At 46.9% G+C, this 22,244-nt stretch overlaps 1 protein-coding gene across 2 annotated transcripts in view; it reads left to right on the top strand.

The window, feature by feature from the left end:
• Window positions 1–22,244, top strand: part of LOC8037056 (short-chain dehydrogenase/reductase family 16C member 6) — a 61,031-nt gene that overhangs the window by 26,757 nt on the left and 12,030 nt on the right. Inside the window, exons 2-3 of one of the 2 annotated variants that reach the window (XM_029982794.3) lie at window positions 9,294–9,655; window positions 17,548–21,939. In XM_029982794.3, the coding sequence (XP_029838654.1) occupies window positions 9,294–9,655; window positions 17,548–17,632 (447 nt within the window). In that variant the 3' untranslated portion in view covers window positions 17,633–21,939. Of the gene's footprint in view, window positions 1–9,293; window positions 9,656–17,547; window positions 21,940–22,244 lie in introns of those variants that run through there. The other variant, XM_029982793.4, reaches the window with a different exon arrangement.

Here is a 22,244-nt window from a genome sequence, read left to right as displayed (position 1 = left end):
GTCTCCAAGCGGTCTCTTTAGCGTCCTATTTCACCCATGCATTGGAAGTGAACCTGAAGTGGTAACAAATGACGTCACAAAAGTCGTAGTGTTATGAAGTCTGTATTGCAGAACTCCCAACTCTTCGATCGGAGTCACGTGGTTTGTGGCCCATATTGCATTGCACGAGCTGCGATTAGGTGACGAAGGCGTTGGTCGTCTGCAAATGCCTCCGCCTTTCCTCCTGCTTTCCTCCTCGCCACGCGAAAACGCAGCTCACGCGCACTTGAAACCGATCGCTGAAGGATGTATCCGCTCCACTAAATTGGAAATGCTCCTCGAGATGGACCTTCTCTTTAATTTAGGTGCTCTGCGTCATGCTGTCAGATGTCGCGACCCGAATGGTTGGTCGTGAAAGTTCCGGCAAAAAGCACGAGCGAACGCGAGTGTTGCTGTCGTCGCAGCGCCCCAAACTGCTGGTTGCCAAAGCTTCCGTAGACTGTCAAGCTGGAGAGCGAGCTGGAGAAGAAGAGGCGTCCGCCACATCCACCACTGGTGCTGTGACACCGCCAGGATCGCGGACGTCGACAGCATGACACATCTATGACGTCATCAGGCGGAAATCGAGGGAGGACTTTTTTGGACGCGGTAAACACACCAGTCGGAGACGCGTTGCAGGCACCATGTCGTGAAAGGTGGGTGAAAGGGCATTGAGGTAGGAAGCTTCTAGAGGCGAAATGACGCTGTGACTGTTTCGGTCATTCTCGGGAGGGTCCTCGGAGGGTAACCAAAGCCAGCTGATGGTACCAAGTCAGCTCTCGTTTTCGTCCAATAGCGTCTCTTGGCTTTGGTCACCGTTGCGGACGTGTCCCTCCACAGCGTCATGTCGCCTTCAGAAGCTTCTTACTTCCACGCGTAAGGGAGACACTAGACTTGCGAGCGTGTTCCGCCGAGTGACCAAGCCGAGTGACCAAGGTTGGGGCTGGAGGCACTGAATGAGCGTAGCTTATTTTGTGGCACAAGGTGGGGCCAATGATCTGTGGGTGGGTTTAAAGCGGGCCGTGACCTCCGCCTAAATTGCGTCTAACGGCGTAAATAAAACGCAAAAAATAGAGAAACAAAAATATACAAAATTAATACAAACACAATATTTACCCTTTTATAAAACATTGGTGTCTCTGACTATGGTTTGGAACTCAAGCCCCTTAATAAAGGCGTTTTTTTTTACAAGTATTGCCAACTATAGGGAGTATTCACTGGACGCCATATTTGTGGGTGCTGTTTAGAGCGCATGCTCAGAACGAGCTGACATCAATAGGCTGCCACTCTTGATGGTGCGGAATGCACGTTGCAAAAGAACTGTGGAAGCTCGCCATCAGCACGCGCTCAGTATTCGCGCACACAGCTATGGCCGCCAGTGAATACTCCCTATTGTGCAAACGCGCAAGACACGTGTGCCACGAGCGGATGCTTCGCTGCCATTCGCTTCCAAGGGCCGCCCGAGACACGGGCCTTGTGCACTCGCGCATTTGACTCTACTTGAAGGACAAAAGCAAGCACATCGAGTGGCTTTATTTGGAATTGGTTGCGTAAACCACATTTACAAATAGATGCAACCGAGGCACCACCAATAACCCGCACCTAGTTCTCGCCTCTCTTGCTCATCCACCCAGTCATTACAGTTGGGAAATCTCGATTCGATCCGCTACCGTCGCATACACGTAAACCTATAGCCATATATAGTCAGGGCGACCACTAAGCAGCCGTCGAGGCGTTAATAACAACAGCGCGTTTCCTTACTATTAAAATAAACGAATCCAACGAACACATTTGGGTTCTTGCCAACGAATGAGGAACGATAAAAAAACTGCAGGTGCTATCGATATAGTAACAGAACGAAAGACCTTGCGCTTTTGCATGTTGTACGATATGTATCCTCGTCGGAAATAAATTATCTTTCGCAGAAAAGGCTCTCAAATAAATGGCGTAGCAGCCAGGTAGAATTAAAAGCGCGAGCAAGCAAATGCGCATCGGAATAACACGTAGGTGTCGCAGCTGAAGTGCGTACTATATCTATGGTACTATATATAGAGTCATATATATATAGACAATGGAAAACGTTGCACGTGCTTGCTTCCTAGCGGACGCATTAGGCTGGCGTTTGCTTCTACGGCTTCGTGTTTTGGCCGCCACGTGCCGTGACTTTATATATATATATATATATATATATATATATATATATATATATATATATATATATATATATATATATATATATATAGATATATAGATATATAGATATATGCTGTGTCGTATGGCTGTGTGTGCAAAGTGTGCGCGGCTGTTGCTGAGCGCGTGCTGACGGCGACGTTCTGCAGTTCTTTTGCAACGTGCATTCCGCGCCATCAAGATTGCCGGTCATAGCAGCCTATTGATGTGAGCTCGTTCTGAGCATGCGCTCTAAACATCGCCCTCAACCATGGCGTCCAGTGAATATCCCCTATAGACCTTTTTCACAAGGGCGGCGCCATCTTAAAATATCGTCACTTCAGTATGGATGAAAACATTGCTTTGCCGTCGTTACGCCCATAGTAATACGCGTAACTATCACCAATTCTCGTTTCGTCTCCCCTCTAGTTTTTTACTATTTGCAGGTTGAAATGTATTATTATTTTTTGTCGCCCGTACAGGATATGCTATACTTAGAGCCACTAAATGAGCTGCGCTATAGAGTATCGGCAGTCTGTTCCCCGACATTGTTGTGGGCGCCGCAACTGCCCATCGTCGTGATTCAGAGGCGCGACTTCCTCAGCATTAGATTGGGTGTTAGGAAGCTCATGTAATATTGATTCGATCTGTAGCGAACTGTTTAATCATTTGTGTGTGTGTGTGGGGAGGAGAGGAGAAAAAAAAACGTTTCCTGTGATTTCAGATAAAGCTTCAGAAAACTGGCAACCATGATTTTAAGGCACAATATGACAAAATGTCGTTACTCTGAAGCGTAGCTTATTTAGTGGCACTATGCCTAATTGGGCTGGGACGAGAGTACTCTCGTCCCCAGCCACCTATAGGCGGATCTGGTATGGGCTACGAACCAATAAGAAAGCGTTTCAACCTGTAAATGGCACAAAACAAATAGAGGGGAAGCAAAACGAGAATGTCTGACGGTTATGCTTACATCCTAAATGTCTTCTATAAGCGTGGCGACGGCAGAACAATGGCTTCGTTTGTTCGATTTATTGGCACCTCCTGCACCGGTGCAAAAAAGTGTAGGGTGGTGTATGTACTTCCGGTCATGTTCAATACACGTACCGGAAGTACACAGCCCTACATTTTTCTGCACCAGTGCAGGAGGTGCGGGGAAATCGAACGAAGCAAATGTTTTCGCCCATACCGGAAGTGACGACCATTCAAGATGGGTGCGCCAACTAAACTCTCTGATGTCACGCCAATGCCATGGCGCTGCTGTCGGCACTGCGCGCGCTCAGATACGTCGTGTCATGGTGACGTCATAGTTTCGTGTTGTAGTGACGTCACACCTTTGCGCCGTAGTGACGCCATAGCTCCGTGACATAGTCTTTATAGCTTTCTGTCGTAGTGATGTCATAGCTTTGTACCGTAGTGATGGCATAGCTTCGTGCCATAGTAATGTACTAGCTTTGTGCAATAATGATATCACAGCTTTCTGTCGTAGTGATGTCACAGCTTAGTGCTAAAGCACGTAAGCGTAAGGATTAGCTTGTCTCCAAAAAGTCTGAGGACCAACGACAGAGGTTTTCTCCCTTTTTTGTTGACAAAAGGAAATAAAGAAAGGGAGAGGATTTTTAGCCGCACTGGAAAATTTGAAGGACGAGGTTGAAGAGTGCGGACAATTGTTTTGTTTATTTGTTTGCTTCAAATACCCTCAGGGCCATGAGGCATTGCAGAGGGGAGGTGGTTTTAGTAAGGTGCTTTGCTGAAACGCTCCGAAACAAGGTGTCGTCGCTGATGCTGACAACATTCTCCAGGAGGTCGTTCATCGGTGTAGCTTGATGTTAAAATGTTATTCTTGCGTTTCCACTTCCAGCACTTAAAGGCCTTTTCGCGCATACACTACAGCGCTGCCTCCGCGCTATTATTCGGCGCTGGAAGTAGTGCCGACCTTGATGATGCAGCGCTATGACTTCGCGCGATACTATCACCGAGGCAGCACTGCACCAGCGTTGTTCCTAGTGTTGATTTAGAGCTGCGATGTGTTGAACTGCTGCCATGCAGTTCAAATTTCAATACCTTCAATACATCCAAGTAAACAATGAAAAAATTAAAAACCGCAAATTATTTTCAACTTTGAACTGCTCGGAACTTTGAATCTCCGGGATCGTCATCGGGTATGCTCTGGCACACACACCGTGTACTTGTCAAAAAGAATGAAGAAACCACGCCTTTTGCAATATGGCAACTGCGTGTCGTAACTGCAAAGAACGGGAATATTTCCAGATTTGCAGCAGCGAGTGGCTGCCATAGGAACTACGGCGTGACGCCAACCAGGGTGCAGTGTAATAAGTTGGCAAGATGCGCCATTGTGTGCTCAATCTAAGGCTATCTTTTATAAATATTCTCGTTTCAAGATGAGTAAATGCGTCAAAAGCCTCATATCATCGGGAAAATTGTATTATATTCAGTTTTAGTGGTGCCATCTGCCCGAGCTGAAGAATACCGTTCCTCTCTTGTTCTCACCCCGTCGCTATTACATCAGTTCCACCTCTTTACAACAAGACAAGCATTTGGCCCCTTCCTCCTCTCCACATTGCTCACACCAATCTTCAAAATCGCCATGTGTGTCTGTTGTTTTTTTTTGCGCCCCAGGCAGGGCGCAAAAATAAAAAAGGAAGTGCGTTGCTTCTGTTTAAACATACAAGCAACTTGCTTGTATGTTTAGACAGAAGTTGGTACGCCTCAACAGGTGACCGACCCCTCTCTCAGCTGTAGATGAGAAATTTAGCCAGTGCAGTACAACCGCTAACGTGGGGTCTTTAACGCGTACCCCGCAGTAGTGACTGCACGGGTGCAATGTGTCTCCAGTGATTTTGGCTACACGTCACTGTGCACGTGACTCGAAAGATGGTGTAAGAGTTGAGAGCGGTTGGGAGGCGCCGAAAACGTCAATTGTTTGACCATTTTTATCAAAATGACTGACGCGCTCAGGCAAAATTGGTTTTCAATTATTTACTCCAGACGTGCCAGGGAAGTACTCCAACAATTATTTTATCGAAGTCCAAAAATTGCTGCTCGTCGAGCAGCCTTTAAAATGAGATCGATAGCTTCGACTAGACTTGATGTCGTCGACAGTGTGCAATAAATTACGTAGCACGGTCTCGACACGTGAGTTGCCAGACACCAAGGGCGCTTCAGACGCTGTGTCCTGGATCGCTCAAGGCCGTCAGATATAAAAGGCAATAAGCATATTGACCTTGAGATCATGCTCGCGACAAAACCTTTCAATCGGTATATGTAAAAAAAAAAAAGAAACAGGTTTCCAAGCCCAATTTTTTTTTGTCATTGTGTTTTGTCGTTTATGCGCCGAGATGCTTTCGCTTCTATTGAATATATTCCGTCCGTTCGTCCGTGCATTTCCCGCTAAATTTAGAGGGCTCATCGCCACGTGACCTACACTCCAATTCAGTTTCCCCACTAAATTTAGCGGGAAAATTGGCGTCACGTGAACTGACGTCACGATGAGTCCAGACCAATCCAGTTTCCACGCTTAATTCAGGGGGAAAATTGACGCCCGTGGCCTATACGCAAATTCAGTTTCCACGCTTAATTCGGCGGTGAAAGTTACGTCACGTGACCTGACGTCATGAACCCTGTGCACCAATTCTGCTTCTTCTTTCCCGCTAAATTTCGCGAAAAAATTGACATCACGTGACATTGTACCAAGCAAAGGGCGGCATTTTTGATTGAGGCTCACTCACAGCTAGCTCAAAATAAAAATAAAAAAAACTCACCCTCAAGTATCTCCCCCTTACGGCCGCACTCACCTTCAAACCCTCACTAACGAACGCATGAACTCACGAACTCACGCCCCTCACCGAACTCACAAACTCACGGCCCTCACCGGACTCATGAACTCACTCTCTCACTCACCGAACTCACTCACTGAGAAGTAGCTCTCGCCCTCACCGTAGTCGCGGCGCATCATCTCGAGTTTTGTAAAAAAAGTATTCGTTTCGGTGTGCATTGTTTGTGTTAGAGCCTTCGTGACAACTTCGTGCAAGTATACGGAGCGAGCGTCTGTATTGCTGTTAATTCAGATGTGAATTATTATTATTCCAACACGCACCACCGTGGGTTTTTATTTTGCATCTGCTTGGTAGGATGGTTTGCAGGGCAATTCGTTGTCGAGTAGAACTATTTCGGAGGGGTCTGACTTTATATTTATCCTCGTTCACGCAAATTATTTCACATAAAATAACTGCCTAGTCGATATTCTTTTTTTCTGGGAGAAGGGGCGACTTAGGAACTTTGTGCGTACCATATTATCGTTGTTTTATCCCGTCTCTCGTTTGTTTTTGTTTGCATTGTTTATATTAAATAAAACTGGAACTTTCTGATTTACAGAATTTGAGCCTCGTAAAATGTTATGCTATATAGATCCTGACATAAAATCGTGATTGATGTCAGATATGCCTTCGGTATTCGTGTTGCTCAGACAATGTGTGCTTGTGATCGAACCTTTCAATATGTTGAATACAAATATTTACAAATTACGTGCACAAACTTATATTTTCTATTAAAATAATTTATTAGGATGATAATTTTTCATTTGCCTTCGCTAATTTTAATGAACAAACGGCCCACTGGTGTGAGCGCAAGTTCTTTTACCTTCGGTATTTAAATTACTTCACTCGCAACTACTGATAGCCTAGTTCGAATATCCACGCTATATTTGAGGAGGGGGAATGGCAACCTAATTAATTCAGCAGTCTACAATTCTTTATGATTTAGGCGCTTAATTTCTTCGGGCAGGGAAGGTTGCTTGTGTAAACGCACGCGCATGCACACATATCAAATATTATTATTATTTTTTTTTAAATTACTCAGGTTCGGATTTTACCCCCCCCCCCCCCCCCCAACCTGGTATTTACTGGTATAAATATAAATCACGTTGCTAAAAAGGCAAATAGTGTTCCTCGTAAACGACTGAGACGTCCACCGGTGCGAGCTGTGCCGATTTATACGTAATAATATATACGAATCATAACTAATATCTAAGTACTATTGAAGCTACTAAGATAACCCTTTCTCCCGCACTCGAAACGTTTTCGGGTGCAGCCAGCATTTGAACTATGTTCAGTGGTCCCCTTTTGAGCGACTAACGGTGTGTAACAACAGTTAGGAACGTTGATTTGTTATCACAAATATTAAGTGAAAAGGTAGAAGATCGATTCATACCTCTTGGAGTGTTGCCTTCAAACTTATTGTCTGTATTTGTTCCATGATTATCCATAATCGAATTGACTTCTATATGCTTCCAAATAAATGTAGCAGCCTTTAAACCAAATTGCGAGCAAATCCGGCGTTTCGGGCGTACTCGAGCATGAAGACGTGTGTACGTACTTTTTAATGAACTTCAGGCTACATACAACTTGAGCAAACAAAGTATACAGGCGAATCGCGACAGTTCCAAGTCGGCTTTCATTTTATTACAGCGGCGCTGTGAAGGGCTAGTTTCCCCAGCAGTGTGTCCCCCGCAAAGAAATGAAGACACCGAACTCTAGACACCTACCGCCATCTATGAATGACGGCGGCAAGCCAGGTATCTGGTTGCCGCCGTCGCTCATAGATGGCGGCAGCCTTTCCACTCTGGCTTGCCAACTTGCAGCCGGCCATTACTTTCCATTGTACAGCTCCACTCATCTTCCTTCTTCGCCAGTGTGGAAAGGCTGAAAGTTTTAACATTGGCTTCAGGATTAGCGACCGTGCATAAAACGAGCACAATTGCTTCAGGCGTACCGGCGTATTTATCGCCCGTTTGCCTCCTTCGCGAAACAACAAAATTCCGCGCGTTATATCGGTGCCTCTCAGTTTACACGAGAGCGGCCGAGGCGAGCAGGAGAGAGCCTTGCCTTCTCTCTCGTCACCCCACCACGAAGCAGCGACCAGCGGTAAAGGCCACGCCAAGGCGCCGCGAAGCGAGCCGGAGTTGAAGACAGCAGATAAATCATAGGCACCTTTCCTCCTTTCTCATAACGCGCAGGGCACCAGCCGTAGGAGCAAACAGCGCCATTGCGAAGCGAACATCGACTCAACTTTCCCGGAAACGTACGGAGAAGTCCCATGACCCGCGCCCTTCCTCGACGTCACCCCGCAAACCCTCGTCAAACCCATGGCCCCTCATGGACCTCATGCCTGGTCAAACTCATGAACTCAGAGACCTCATCAACTCACTGAACTCATGAGCTCATGAACTCATCGAACTCACTCCTTCACTCAACCTCAAACTCACGAGCTTGGTGTTACAAAAGAAAGAAAGAAAAAATTAATATTTTCTTCGTTTGGTTGCAATGTCGCAAACTTACAGGACGGTCTCATAACTGCGACCCAGAACTGAATATGATGAAATGAATATGAGAAAATAAATATGATAAATATGATAAAATGACTTTCACCTATAGTCTGACACAAAAAGTTCTTCGTACGAAGAAAAAAAAAAAACCATCTTACAAAGTTCCATTTAGACAATTTTTTTTTTATTCACGCTTGAATTTATGGTGGAACATGAATGCGCGAATTGCGAGTGGCATGCGGATACAAAGCATGCAGATGCGGATCAGATGTGAATGCAATAATTTAAGAACATTGCGGATGCGGTTCGGGTGCGTATACAAAGTCTGCGGATGCGAATCGGAGGCGAACCAAACTGTTATCGTGCACATGGGCCTAGCAGGTCTCTGCTCATCACCATGCCCTTCCTTCTTCCTCCCCTTCTCGCCAGTACAGATATGTCAAAGTCCCGATTTTCCTCGCGTGCTTTCGAACCTGTTTTCAAGGCTTCGTCTTTAGACCGCCAGGCGCCGTGTATACCTGATTCGCTCCAGAATGCTGGCGAGCGAACCTGCCGCCACAGCTTTCCGTTCTAACCGCTAGGTGCCGTCGATTTCGCTAGAGTCGGCAATAGTCTGGAGTACGGAGAAGAATTCGTGGAGCTATGGTTGCAACTCATCTCGTCCAAGATAGTGCACACTTGTCGGTGTTTGTGAGGTGAAGACCGCAAAAAGCCTCTCAGGAAAGCGTCCGGCATCCGCGTAACCGGCTACGTCGTCTGTACACAGGTGGTCAAGGCCTTCCTCCCGGAGATGCAGGCGGCCAACCACGGCCACATCGTGTCCATCGCTTCCCTGGCCGGACTCGGTGGCGTGTGCCGGCTCACCGACTACTGCGGCTCCAAGTTTGCCGCCGTGGGCTTCCAGGAGGCCCTGTCCATGGAACTGGCCACGGATGGCTACACGGGCATCCGCACCACGACCGTGTGCCCGTTCTTCATCAACACTGGCATGTTCGCCGGCGCAGACCCCGGGGTCTTCGGTTTCCTCGAACCGGAGTTTGTGGCCGACGAGGCCGTGGCTGCCGTGCTCGAGGACAAGGAGCTCCTCATCCTTCCCAGGATATTCTACCTCCTGGTCGCGCTCAAGGCGTAAGTGTACTGTCTGTTGTCTGCCCTCGAGAACAGTCCGATTTAGAAGTAGATGCTTGCAGAAACGTCAGTCTGGACGCTTGTTTCAGAGGGTCACTCTGTAATGGAGGAAAATGGACTGAGTGTAATGATTATGATCACGAGTAGAAGTCTTTTGCAGTGGGAGCATCAGAGTGGTAGCCGACATATCACTAAGAAACTTCGCTTCTTCAAGGAGTTGCCCGGAAAATCTAAACGTCGACTGTTTATTAGTCTGGACGTTTGTTCCAGATCAACTTGGTGTTGGAGCATGATGATCTGATTATGATGATTGTGGTGACGTTGAAGAGGAGTCTTCTGGAAGCTTCAAAGTGGTGGCATATCGCTAAGAGACAGGACTGTTTACCGTTACGCTTCCAGGTGACTCCTCTTCAAGTCCTTCCAAGCAGCTTGGACCACAGTCGTGTTTTGTACTAATTATGATGGGGCAGTTTATGGTGGTTCTTTCTTTAGGTATCTGTGTGGGTAGACTCAATTGTGCACTGCCTGTGACAGCTCTGTGTACCGGAACGTACTTGCATCTATAGGCTGAGTCGTGCGCAGACCCAGAGGACTGGTGTGAGCTAGGAGCCATTCATTTGTTGTATGCACGACGACTTTCTCGAAGATCACGAGTTCCGAAATATCGTTTTTCCCTTTCTTCTTCTATCTGAAACAAGAAGGCGTGCTTGCAGTCCGCTCGAAGCCAGGACAGCTTTGGCAACACCCTTCGGTCAGCTATAGACCGGCGCCTTTAGCGCAATCTCGTAACGTCCTTTTACAGCGTCACGCCCAGAAAAAACATCGTCTCTCTCTTTCTCTCTAGCTGCGAAACTACAACCGCTGTAATTTTATCCCAAGAAGCGACGAGCGCGCGCAGACGGCAAGGACATTGTCCAAGTCACGCGCGAGGTATAGTATGCCACGCGCGGCCGCGATTGATGGTGGAACGAGGACAACCAGAGAAAGAGAGACAGGAAAAAGCCGGGGAGGAAAGCACGTGTCCAAACAGTTTCGGTCAGCGTCGACCGGATGATTTTCTGGAAGCGTGCCCGGCGGCCCGGCGCATGGCGCTGTCCAGTTGACCTTGTTCAGGCCGCGCGCGCAGACCCGCATTTGTACAGTTGCATCGGCTGGATGCTTTCACGTTTTCGATGACTGTACGTCAAGGTTTCGCCTGCGCGAAGCTGCCCTTAATTGAGGTGAGACAGGAAAGCCTACGATTGCACAATGGTGGTCAGACCTTTTTTTGGTTTCGTCATTTAGCAGGAAACGAGCTCTGGCCGTTTCTGGTATAAAGCACACCATTCATTTTTTTTAATTGTCCAATATCATAAGGAGTTACGCGACGCCACCGCTACCGCGGTGCATTTTGGTACCTGTAGTTTTCCCCAGCTTTCCGGCTGCGTCAGTGTATGCGTTGTATGCCCGGCGTTTGGAAATTTTCGGGTTAGCACATGTCTTTTAATCGGGTGTTTCCTCGCGGTTTCCAATGTGTGGCTTCACCTGCTGTGTGCCAGGGTGCTACAATAACAGCACCAGGGGAAAAGGCATTCGATTTTATGTCCTCCCGAAAGAAACTTCCTCCGGAAAGAGCGATCTATCTCAATCGAGACGGCCACGCTGCTTTGCGGCGGCCGTTTTTAATACATTCTTGCTAGATGTAGTTTTGCGGTTATAACTGTTTTTGCGACGATATGTTTCAAGCACAGCTGTGCTTCAAATGATTATGACAATCACTAAAAATGTAGTGATTCCCGGTATGCATCACTTAAATTGAAAAAACAACAACAACAGCAACAACATTGTTTTCGAAAGCAACATTTATTTTTTTTTTTTCATACAAAACGTTAAAACACCGCATAATGCAAATTATAAGTGCAACACTTACCACCAAAAAGGCAGCAAAGGAACCTCACCCACCTTGTGGTGGTCTCTTTAGTCGCAACTTGATTTTGGCTCGCTTTACTGATTCGTTCTGTACTAACACCAAACGTGACTGCAGAAAAAAAAGCTTCCATCGTTGGGCGACTGTTAGCGCTCAGAGCCTGCGCAAACAAAGTAAAATTGAATAGAAATTGTACACGAAAACTCAACTCCACCTAACGTTTTTGTAGCTATCTGGCATGGTCGTTGCTTTCTGACAGACCCGAGTTGTTACGGCGCGTCAGGCGTAGCCTTCCTGTAGATCGTTTCTCATTTGTTTGCAGACTTCTCCCCGAAGTTCATCTGTACCCTGTCACAGAGGCTGTCAGCAAAAATAAAACGACGTTGAGAAAATTATCGCTCCTCAAGAAAGTCTATTTAGCTCTTACTCCATTGCTGATTCAACGTTATGCACAAGCCTCAGCACTATACCAAACTCCGTTTCCCACCAAAACACTCGAAGCTGTTCCGCGGTGCTACACCGAGCCGACGGTCCCTCGAATGTTCGTGTTCTTTGCCATTGAACTAGATGTTCACTTGTTCTCAAGTTCATTGACACGTCCGAGCAGCCAACAGTGCTTGAGTAATGGCTTCGTTCTTTTCCCCGCGGCCGTCTCGAAAGTGGCAGCAGACGACGAAGCGACTCTAAAGCGATAAGACAACTGGAACTGTTTGTCTGCGCTTGTTGACAAACTAAGCCATCGCAGACAACACGACCTTACGAACTACACACATGACAGGCGAATCCGAGCGGATACAGGGGCATCCCAAACGATGATGTACGGGCACCGCAGCCCTATGCAGACAGGAAGCCGGAAGGCGATGACTACAAGTAGCATGGCGGCGGCACCACTTCCGGAACGCGCCGCACGCCTGCGCATTTCGCTTGGTGAGATTGGTGTATTGAGTAGAAGAAAGATGATGGCACCTGTGTGGAAATGTCTCGGAAGCTCTTCGTACGTTCGTCAAGAGACAGTCACTGGTAACTCTCTTCGCAGGATGTATATTTTTATAACAACCGGGGAACCCGGGAATTGTCAGGGAATTCGACAAGTCTGAGAAAGTCGGGGAGTTTACACCTCGATCAGCGTTGCTCAGGAAAATTGAACTGCAACACAAGACGCGTGCATAGTATAATATTTACAAAAAACAAAAAAAAAAAAAGAAAAAAGAAAAGGTCAAAGCATTTTACAACTCCCTGTAACGCCGAATTAGGGCGCAGCTCTTGAGGAGGAGGAGGGAAGGGTACTGGGGGGGGGGGGGGGGGGGGTCACGTGACCTCGGGAGAGGGGGCGGGGTCACGTGACCTCGGGGAAGGAGGGGGGAAGGTCGCGGTTACGCCGACAGCGACGCCGACGCCGACGCCGCCCAAGCCGGAAACGGGCGCCTAAGAGCTGCGCTCTAAAAACAATAATAAAAAAAACAAATCCCGGAGATTTTTAATGAGGCCAAGTCATAAGCCTCTTCAAAATGAGATGTAAATTGTTTGAAGCAGTGAAACAAAAACGACAACGCTTGAGTCACACTCCGGGAAGCTCAGTTGCTTCCCGGAGTGGGAACACAAGTTTCTCCAGAGGCTTATTTACAACAAAACATTGAATCAGCAAAAAACAAAAAAAAAAGAGGAAAAAAAGAGGAATAGACTGACAAGGCAGGGCGATCTAGTGATTTATCATCGCGCTGTCGGCCGTCAGACATACCAGCGTTTTTACTTAAAAACGAAACTTCAAACACGTTCTGTCCCCTTGGTAAAATTTTGGTAAAATTTTGTTAAAATTATCAAGAAAAACTTGGAAATACCAGGGAATTAAAAACAATACATTCAGGTAGTCACTAAATATTTCAAAACAATCATGCTTTCACTGCAGTAAGGGGCATCTTGAGAAAGGTTTCAAGGAGATGCATGAAAAACAAATAATTTTTTCTTGCTCTTGCATTTTTTTTTTTTTTTTTTGCGAATTGGTTTGAGCCTGGCAACTGAGGTTCATTTAAGTTGCTTCGGGCCTGACGATGTGCTCGAGAACGTATACTCATCCCAGTTTCTCGCTGATCGCTCACTTCAAAACCGGAGGCTAGGCTACATTATATCCCTCATAAATAAACGTATAACGTTGCCCCATCGTAACTCGCATCACGTTTACCTGTTTATGAAGAGCGGTCTATAGCCGGGAAAGCCCCCGAAGAAGTGTAAGGGAATTCGAAAGGGTAATTACGACGAGGCGCACCCCGAGCCAGAAAACAGAGTTTCGTCGAGTCCAAGTTGTGGCAAGACAACACAACCTGGCGCAAGGGAGACTTTCCTCATCTCTATGCTTTCCTCGTATCTCCCTGGTCCTCGCGTCGCCCTGGAGCAGTTCGCGGAATCTTTCCTGACTAGGAATAGGCGACCCCCAACACTCGCTGCTGATAGGAAACACCGGCGTCGTCCGATATATAACGCCCTCGACAAACAGACGAGATAGAACAGAGATACGCGTGCAGTTAATTCGAGACACTCGAGTGCAGACCGTCTACGTGCTCGCTCGTGTTCACGAGAGAGAGAGAGAGAGTGAAAGTGGACATTTCAAAGCGAGATATTGAATAAGCTGACACGCTCGGCTCCAAGTTGGTTTCAGATTCCTTTTCAGTGGGTGCACTGTCCGCGTTCCTTTACTCCTACTCCGACGCTCCGAGTTCCATATACTCCGAGCGCAGCAACGAAACGGAGCATTGCGCACAGGAGTGCGACACAACCGAAACTATGTACGAGCCGCGTGAGCCCCTCACTTCCTATCTCGCGGTAATAGAGAGTTTTAGTATATCGTTTTTTTTCGCCCCGATAACGATACCCGTTAACGATACGACGCATGCCCAAGGCCGCCGGAGGGGAGAGGAGGTGTCGTTATCGAGGGCGAAAATACGATCTGCTAAAACTCTCTAATGTCGAAGCCGGCGTCTCGTGGATACGGGTGGCAGAAGCCGACATTATCTCGAAGATAAATGAAATGAGGCCCGTGTGAAACGGCAAAATGCAAAGAAAAAAAAATGATGACGTTATGAGGTTTTTGCTAATTTTTCAATAGGTTTGTAGACTCTTTTCGATCACATATGCGGAAAGTGACCTTAACGCGCCTTCACGATGTTCGTCATGTTTCTGTACGTGGCCTATCCTCGCTGAACTAATCATGAACGGAAAGGTGGCCTTATAGTGACGCGCTTTTGACGTTGATCGGTCCCGTTACCGTCGTAAGCGTCTGGCTGCGTCTCGCGTGTGGATAGCGTGTGCTTCCGCTTGTGTGCGCCGTATTCACCTGCTTTGAAACACCCTCGCCCTGCGTGCTGTGTCGACACGGCGCGTCGCAACAGTGGCCCGCTTCCTTTTGCGGCTGCACCGTCGCCACCTCCCTGCTTCTCGCTGTTGCTGACGTATACCCTGCGTAAGTCACGTGGCTTTCCCTCGCTTCTGCATGCCTCACTGTCTCTTTCTTTGTAAAAAAAAAAAAAAAAAAAAAAACTAGCGAAAAGTAGGCGAGCGTTCTTTGTTTGTTTGTGTTTTCTCATCGTGTACGTGTTCTCTTGTGTGGCAAGATGGGACACGACTTCACTACACCACACGCACACACACCGCCGTAAAAGAAGCTCAATGAGAAGCGTTCATACTGGACACAGTGGTCTCCCTGTGAAAAAGAAAAATAACAACACACACAAATATTCACTTGGTCATCGTCGTAGAAACGCAGTCGCGCCGCCCGTATACATCGTATACAAGAGATACGGCGTTCGCTGCGGACATGTATGAATCATGTTTTGAAGCATGTTTATTTCGCACATGTACACTTGGACGAGAAAGTTGTTCCGTTACGACCAACGTCACGGGGCTGTCGTGCAGGGAAGAAACACGCCTCAGAGAGCGCCTAGTCTTTTGTGTGATGGACTGGCAGTGGCGCGAACCTTGGGCTTAAAATGGGCTGCCCAAACCAACCCGGATTGTGGGTTCACGAAACCGCAAACCCTTGTCGAGCGTTCAAGTACCGTCCAACGGCACTCCACTCGCGCCTTCAAGTGCCGTCCGAAAGTGTTCAGCACAAGTCACGCTTATTCTGACACGTATTCCATCAGCCGTTCGCCGACATTTTGTTTTAAAGGGGCCACGAAATTATTGTTCGACTTCTTTTCCTGAGCTTTAATCAACTCAAAAGCGAATTGAGAGATCACGTCGTCGTGACATGCTTAAGACTCCAAGTTTCCATCGTGTTTTTAAGCATACCATAGAACTTGTCACTCGCAAGTGATGATACGTTCCGTCAGGGCACTCATTGGCCACGAACGCGAATCCAAATATTCGTCGACGGATTGATTGTTGACGAGCGCATACGTCCGAGTGACGCAGTTCTCGTGTCCAATGCGTGAGCTGGGCTCTGCTGACGTGTTTTGGGTACCGCGGATGAATATTAGTGAAAAAGCGGAGAACTTTCGAAGGATAGGAGGCGCGAAATTGTCCGCTATATTTTCAAATGCTCTTACCGAAAAGCTGGCTTTTTGACTTTCTACCCTCCTCCACTGAACGATATGCGATTAGTTAAGTCCCAATCGAAAATCCTTTATCCTAGCCCAAAATTAATTTCATGGCTCCTTTAACATAAAGCGCGAGCGAGACAGACGCTTCAGGAGTGAACAGAATGCTTGTTTATGTATGTTTATGCCTGCGCGATGCAGATGCGCAATCTTAAGTTTATCGAAGTGGCACTTTCTCGAATGTTGCTATTTGTGACATAAAATAAAACTTAGGTAAAATCTCACGTTCTCCAGTGGCGAGAACAACCTCTACAAAATACCCCCCCCCCCCTCAAAAAAAAAATATATATATATATATATTTATATATTACTTTTTTTTTTCTTTTAGGGCGCTCGAATTGAATTTAAATATTTGTGAGACCATAGAGTACTAGCCAGGCATGCTAACCATTACGCTATTAAAACGAGTCAGCGATTTCATTGTTTTGGTTTTCAGATATTATTTGTTATCAAGAAAGTTTTATGGAGTCTGAGTATACACATAATTAGCACATTTAACAACAACAAAAAAAAGAAAAGCGCAGCGAAAGTAGGTTTATTAATTTTTCCCACTAAGTGCCAAAAGCATGACATCCTTCACAAAGGGATGGCATTTTTTTTCTATAGGACAGCTCTCGAATGCGGGCATAAAGTGCCGTTGGACGGCACTCTGTAGTCCGTTACAACTCAAGAAGGTATGGCGAGGGGAAGGAAGGCCTAAGTATCATATGACGTGGCGACGACAAACTAATGTTTTCGCCCATACTGGAAGTGACGATAATTCAAGATGGCCACGCCCCTGTGAAAAAGGTCTAGAGACAAGATGTAAAAGGAAATAGCTGAACCTAGGGAGATATGGGAGGAAACATGTTGGGTTCGGAGCATATACATTTGGGGACACGTTAGTCTCGTAACAGGGACGTTTGAGGACATGCTGGGCTCGGAATAGGGACATTTGGGGCACGTCGTTCACGCAGCGGGGAGATTTGGAGACGTCTTGGGCTCAGAGCGGGAACATTTAGGGACATGTTGGGCTCGGAACTGGGTCACAGCACGGTCATGGATGTTGGGAGAACTGGTCCCTGTGGCTCTTCGCGAAATGTAATTTGTTTGGTGAATGCATTTAGACAGCTGTAAAGTGAGACCTCGGCTTTCTGAGGTGTCGGAGCCATTCGGGAAATTGAGGGGCGAGATTTTCCTCCCCGATCCCGTGTTGTTTACTTGAATAATTTTTTAGAAGTTTGAGGGCGGAGAGGGGGGGGGGGGGGGGGGGGGGACGACCAGGGTCCAGAAACCCCTCCCCTCCCTGTCTGGACACCACTGTCCGCTGTAGACGAGTTCGTGGCGAAACCAACTCGAGAGCGAATGACTTGCCGCCCACTGTCCTCATTCCCCTTTTTTCGTTCTCGTTTCAGGCTGTGCCCTTCCAAAGCCTTCCTCACGATGGCGAATGCCTTCAACGTCAACGGAGCCATGAAAAGCTACTACGGAAGACATTAACAGACGTCACGCCATCACTCAGCGTCCCGGAAGCTCGGTGCCTGAACGCGACTCCGACTGGTGTTCGGAGTTTTCTCGGTGCACGGATACAAAATTGTCAAAGTAGCCGCCGTGTAATGAGATGGCAGTTGTCGCGATCATGGCCGTTTGTTCTGCTATAGTCGCTGGCGACTTGAGAAACCCTGGGCGCGGTCTGTACCGACCATCTCATTATAGCTTGGCAGCCAATTAGATTACGGCATTGGACAATACGAATCGAAGCGTCGACGAAGGAAACGAGCGAATGCTGCGAGCGAACGCTGCCCGTGGCTGCGTAAATTTATGTCGACTGATGGCAAGCGGCAGAGGGGGCTACACTGCAACGGGCGCGGTTGCCGTCACCACCTCTGTTGTTGTGCCACGGGCAGGATCGTGGTGATTCGCACCCTTACGCAGTTATGACGTCACCTTCTGAAGATTCAGACACAAAATAATGACGCTGTAGACAAACCCGTCGGAAACGCGTTCCAGGCATCGTACAGCAGTATGTGAAGGCAGACGCCGTCAGTTACTGAAGCCAGCTTGAGCCCTTCGTACTGGAAGGGTTTGGCGTTCTCTTGATGGTTCTGCGGGTCTAGCAACCATGGCAATCAAACGGCCTGTTCGGGCTAAGGAACGCTGGCGTTTTTCGGTAAGATAACACAAATCCGGGGACGCTGGTTGCTATGCTGAAGTTGGCTAAAGTTAGCGGGGCACAAGCCTAGCCCAATGGCCAATCTTCCATGTAAAATGGCTCCGATTGAATGGAAAGGCAGAGTAGGCAGAGGTAGAGACCGACCTATTCGACAGCGATCTTTATAGCCAATCGTGCATCATGCTCGGATTCAGTTCGAGATCAACCTAAAGGTGGCGTCCTTTATCGGCGTAGAGTAAATAAACTTTTCGGAAAATCCTCGAAAGGCGGCGCGCTCTGCGCGCGTCTGCGTGCTGCCGCAATAACTATTACGTGACACCGAAGAGAGCGAGAGAGACACAGCGCAGTTTCTTGCCTGCGCTCGCCCACTGGCCAGCGTTTCCTCCGTCGCCTAAGGTCACTTCCGTCGTCTCCGACAGCCGGTTCTTTATACAGGATATTCCCAGCAATCTTTTCGGTGTCGCGGAAGGCGCTGTGCGTTTTTCAAAAGGTGTATTGAACATTGGTCCCGGCCTAAACGCCGACATTCCCATGTCCAACCTGTGTCCCGCTCTAGACCGCAGTATATAGGGAACGTAGAAAATCTAGGTGTCGCCTCCGTCGTTCTGTATGTAGTGCGTCCAGGTGAAGAGTTGTGGGCTTTTTAGCACCCACCCTTTTTTAGTACATCCCACACAAGTGCAAACTTACGCTCTAGTGAGTAGGAGGGGGCGCTCGATGTGCGCGCATTCGGGCATCTTGTGGTTTGCAGCGCGACCACCAGGGGTCTCGCTGACCGCAAATCGTTATACTACGAAGCGACACGACTTCACTGGCCAGCCATTTTCGGCACCCAAATGCCCTTCGTCTCCTCGAACTTCGAATGTGTGCGTCTATCCGAAAGTGCGCTTCCAATAGCTATGCCGTAGCTTTATTCACGAGCTTTTTGATGCTCGTCCCGTAGCTTCCACCAGGAGCTTTCTGATGCTGGTCCTTTTGCTTCCCGGTTTATCCGCCAGGTCGCGTCAGTTTTCGCCGCACGTTTCGATAGGCCCAACCTCCCCGTTTCATCGCTTCACATATTGACCGCTAGGCGGCGTCGCCTAAGTTTGGAGATGCATACCAGTGACGAACTAAATCGAATTAATATCTTATGTAAGGCCCACTATAAACAGTCTGCTATGAGCTTGAAATTCCCACAGTCGCTCTCTCAGTTTGCGTAATGGTCATCGGGGACGTGTTTGCAATACACCGGGGTGAAATTGTATGGTCCCCACCGAGGTCTGTCTAACGATGTTTTGCAATGTTTGCGAAAACGCGGACTAGTCTTCGACTCTTCGTTTTCTATCTAGTCCGAAAAAAAAATGATGCGTTAAGGTTTAGAGAGAGATGGTGGTATCTGTACTGTATTTATTGCCGCAATATATTTTGTACGCCGATACAATCGTGAATATGCTAATTCAGATTCTAGGAATCGTCACATAGTTATTTTTCATAGTCGCAAAGTGGGCTCCGATTCTGGTGGTTGAAGAATCATGTTTTTTTTTTTTGTTTTGTAGTTTATAAATAACGCATTAACATGCGAGAACATTAAATTATATTTAATGTTCTCGCATATATATATATATATATCAGTGCGTCGAACCGAAAAAAATACGGGTTCGGTTACGGTTCAGGTTCAAGTAAATTTATTTTGTTACGGTTCAGTTCCGGTTCGATTAATTCGATCCGCGAACCGGCTCGCGAACCGGTTCGGGGCGCTGAACCGGTTCGCGAACCGGTTCGGAAATTATAAATGACAAATTGCAACATCAAAATAACAAAATCAAAACAACATCAAAATAACATCAAAATAAAAAAAAAGAAGAAAATTGCAACGTCACGTTCTAGAAACGTGTTATGAAATGAGCTGCACACAGCAGCATCTAGGATTTACGAGATTGTAGAAAAATGAAATCCCGTGACGCGATTTTTTTTTTTTTGCACAGTTTTTTTTTAATTTTTTTCTTCCGTGCAAGCCGCGACCAGCGCAATACTGGTTCCTATGTCAAGATTCATGGATGCAGCGTTTGTCAAGATTCATGGATGCAGCGTTTATATTCCTAAGACTGAGTGGAGAAGAAAAATACGTAAGCGAGGTGTGTGTCAGTTGACGGCACTTAAAAAACAAATGGCATTGATAGCAGATTCATTGTCAACAGCACGTGGCCGAACCGTTCTGACATGAGCCGGTAACCGTTATTTTTTTTTCGGTTCAGTTCCGGTTCGGGTTCATCGCGATAACAATATAACGGTTCGGGTTCGGGTTCAGTTCCGGAAAAAATACCGGTTCGGTTCCGGTTTTCGGTTCGGTTCGGTTCCGGTTCGACACCCTGATATATATATATATATATAGCGTCTCGAAGTCACATCGAAAGAATGGCTCCTTACGAATACTTGAATGGATAAAACATTCGTATATTCACCAATACGCTCGTTTTCACTTATTAAAGGCTCGTTACCTTCTAAAACTTCAAATAGCAAGAGAATGACTGGTATATTTGTGACACAGCGTCAGACGCAGGGCTTCTGGTCTGTGGCCGTATTGTCAGTCGGTGGAACTCATTAGCAGCAGGGCGGTCTTTCACATAAGTGTTGGAAGTGTCCAAAGGTCACGGTCCGGTGTGTGAGGGTGCTGTATACACGTGTCTTTCGCAAAACAGTGAACTCGGGGAAGAAAACGCATTACGTGGTAGATAGTACTCCTGTAGTCAATAGAGAGTTTAGTCGATCGTTCCGACGACTTGGATAGCAATACCCGATACTCCGCCAATGCCTTTGCGCATGCATCGTTATCGTCATCGGATATCGTTATGGGAAATATCGGAATGATATAATAGAGAGTTTTAGTAGATCGTTCTCATGACTCCGATAAAGATACCCGATACTCCGCCACCGCCTCCCTTGCGCATGCATAGTATCGTTATCGGGGCTATCGGAGGTATCGGAACGATCTACTAAAACTCCCTTTCTTTGAGAGACCCTGGCCATGATGGAATCTTTGGTTATACACTTCGCTCATATAAGAAAAAAGAACAAAAAAGGTCCCTACTGGAGGGGGGCAACCGACGGATATATATATATATATATATATATAGAGAGAGAGAGAGAGAGCTGAGGAAGCCAAGTCTTTTAGCGAAACGTTGGCATTCCGAATGTTTCCTCTCATCTTTGACTATATATTTTCATGTTCTGGATGGACGTTGCACCGTTTTGTCACCCGGTGTCGTCTTCGATTACGATCTCGCTGGCTGGGTCGTCCACAAATTGCGGCGTCGCTTTAAGCCGACTATTTTTTACACTGACGTTCACTGCAAGTAGACGTTCGCGCAACCAACATAGTGAAAAAAAAAGAAAAAGCGAACTATTTTTTTGGGCATTCACTCCACGCGCTGTTAGACCGTGATGTCAGGGGGTCAGCCGAGTTTCTTCCCCGTTCGCTTTCTTGTTGATGTTGTTATTGAAGTCGAAAATGTTACGTGAATTGACCGTAACGCTATCGATAAATTGCATCGCGAAATAGCACTAATCGTTTCGTTCGCACCGGTAAGTGTGTACCTTTTTGTTTGTTTGTTTTGCGTTGTTGAAGATTAATAAAGGTTGTTGAGAATCTGTTTCTACGGTTGTAGTGTCGTGAGTTCATCTTTACATTTTTTTCTTTTCCTTTTGCTGAATAAACTTGGCTTGGCTCATTGAAAAGTTGGAGGTAAGCTGACAATTCAATTTTGCCCGTTTACAGTCTCGACGTGGTTCATATATCTGGAGTAGATCGGTGTCTTCGTGAGATCATTTCAAATTGTGATCTATCTGGTTTTCGCTATAATACAATATTAAATTCGAAAAAAAAAATTAAGAACATTTATAAAAATACGCCTGCACCACAAGAATAAATGCCTCGGCGAGGTGTATATGTTGCTAATA

Source organism: Ixodes scapularis, unplaced genomic scaffold (assembly GCF_016920785.2).
Source record: "Ixodes scapularis isolate PalLabHiFi unplaced genomic scaffold, ASM1692078v2 PGA_scaffold7__128_contigs__length_106722199, whole genome shotgun sequence".
Classification (NCBI taxonomy): Eukaryota; Metazoa; Arthropoda; class Arachnida; order Ixodida; family Ixodidae; genus Ixodes; species Ixodes scapularis.
Note: the sequence above shows the minus strand (reverse complement) of the source record. Positions and strands in the feature narration are given on the sequence as shown.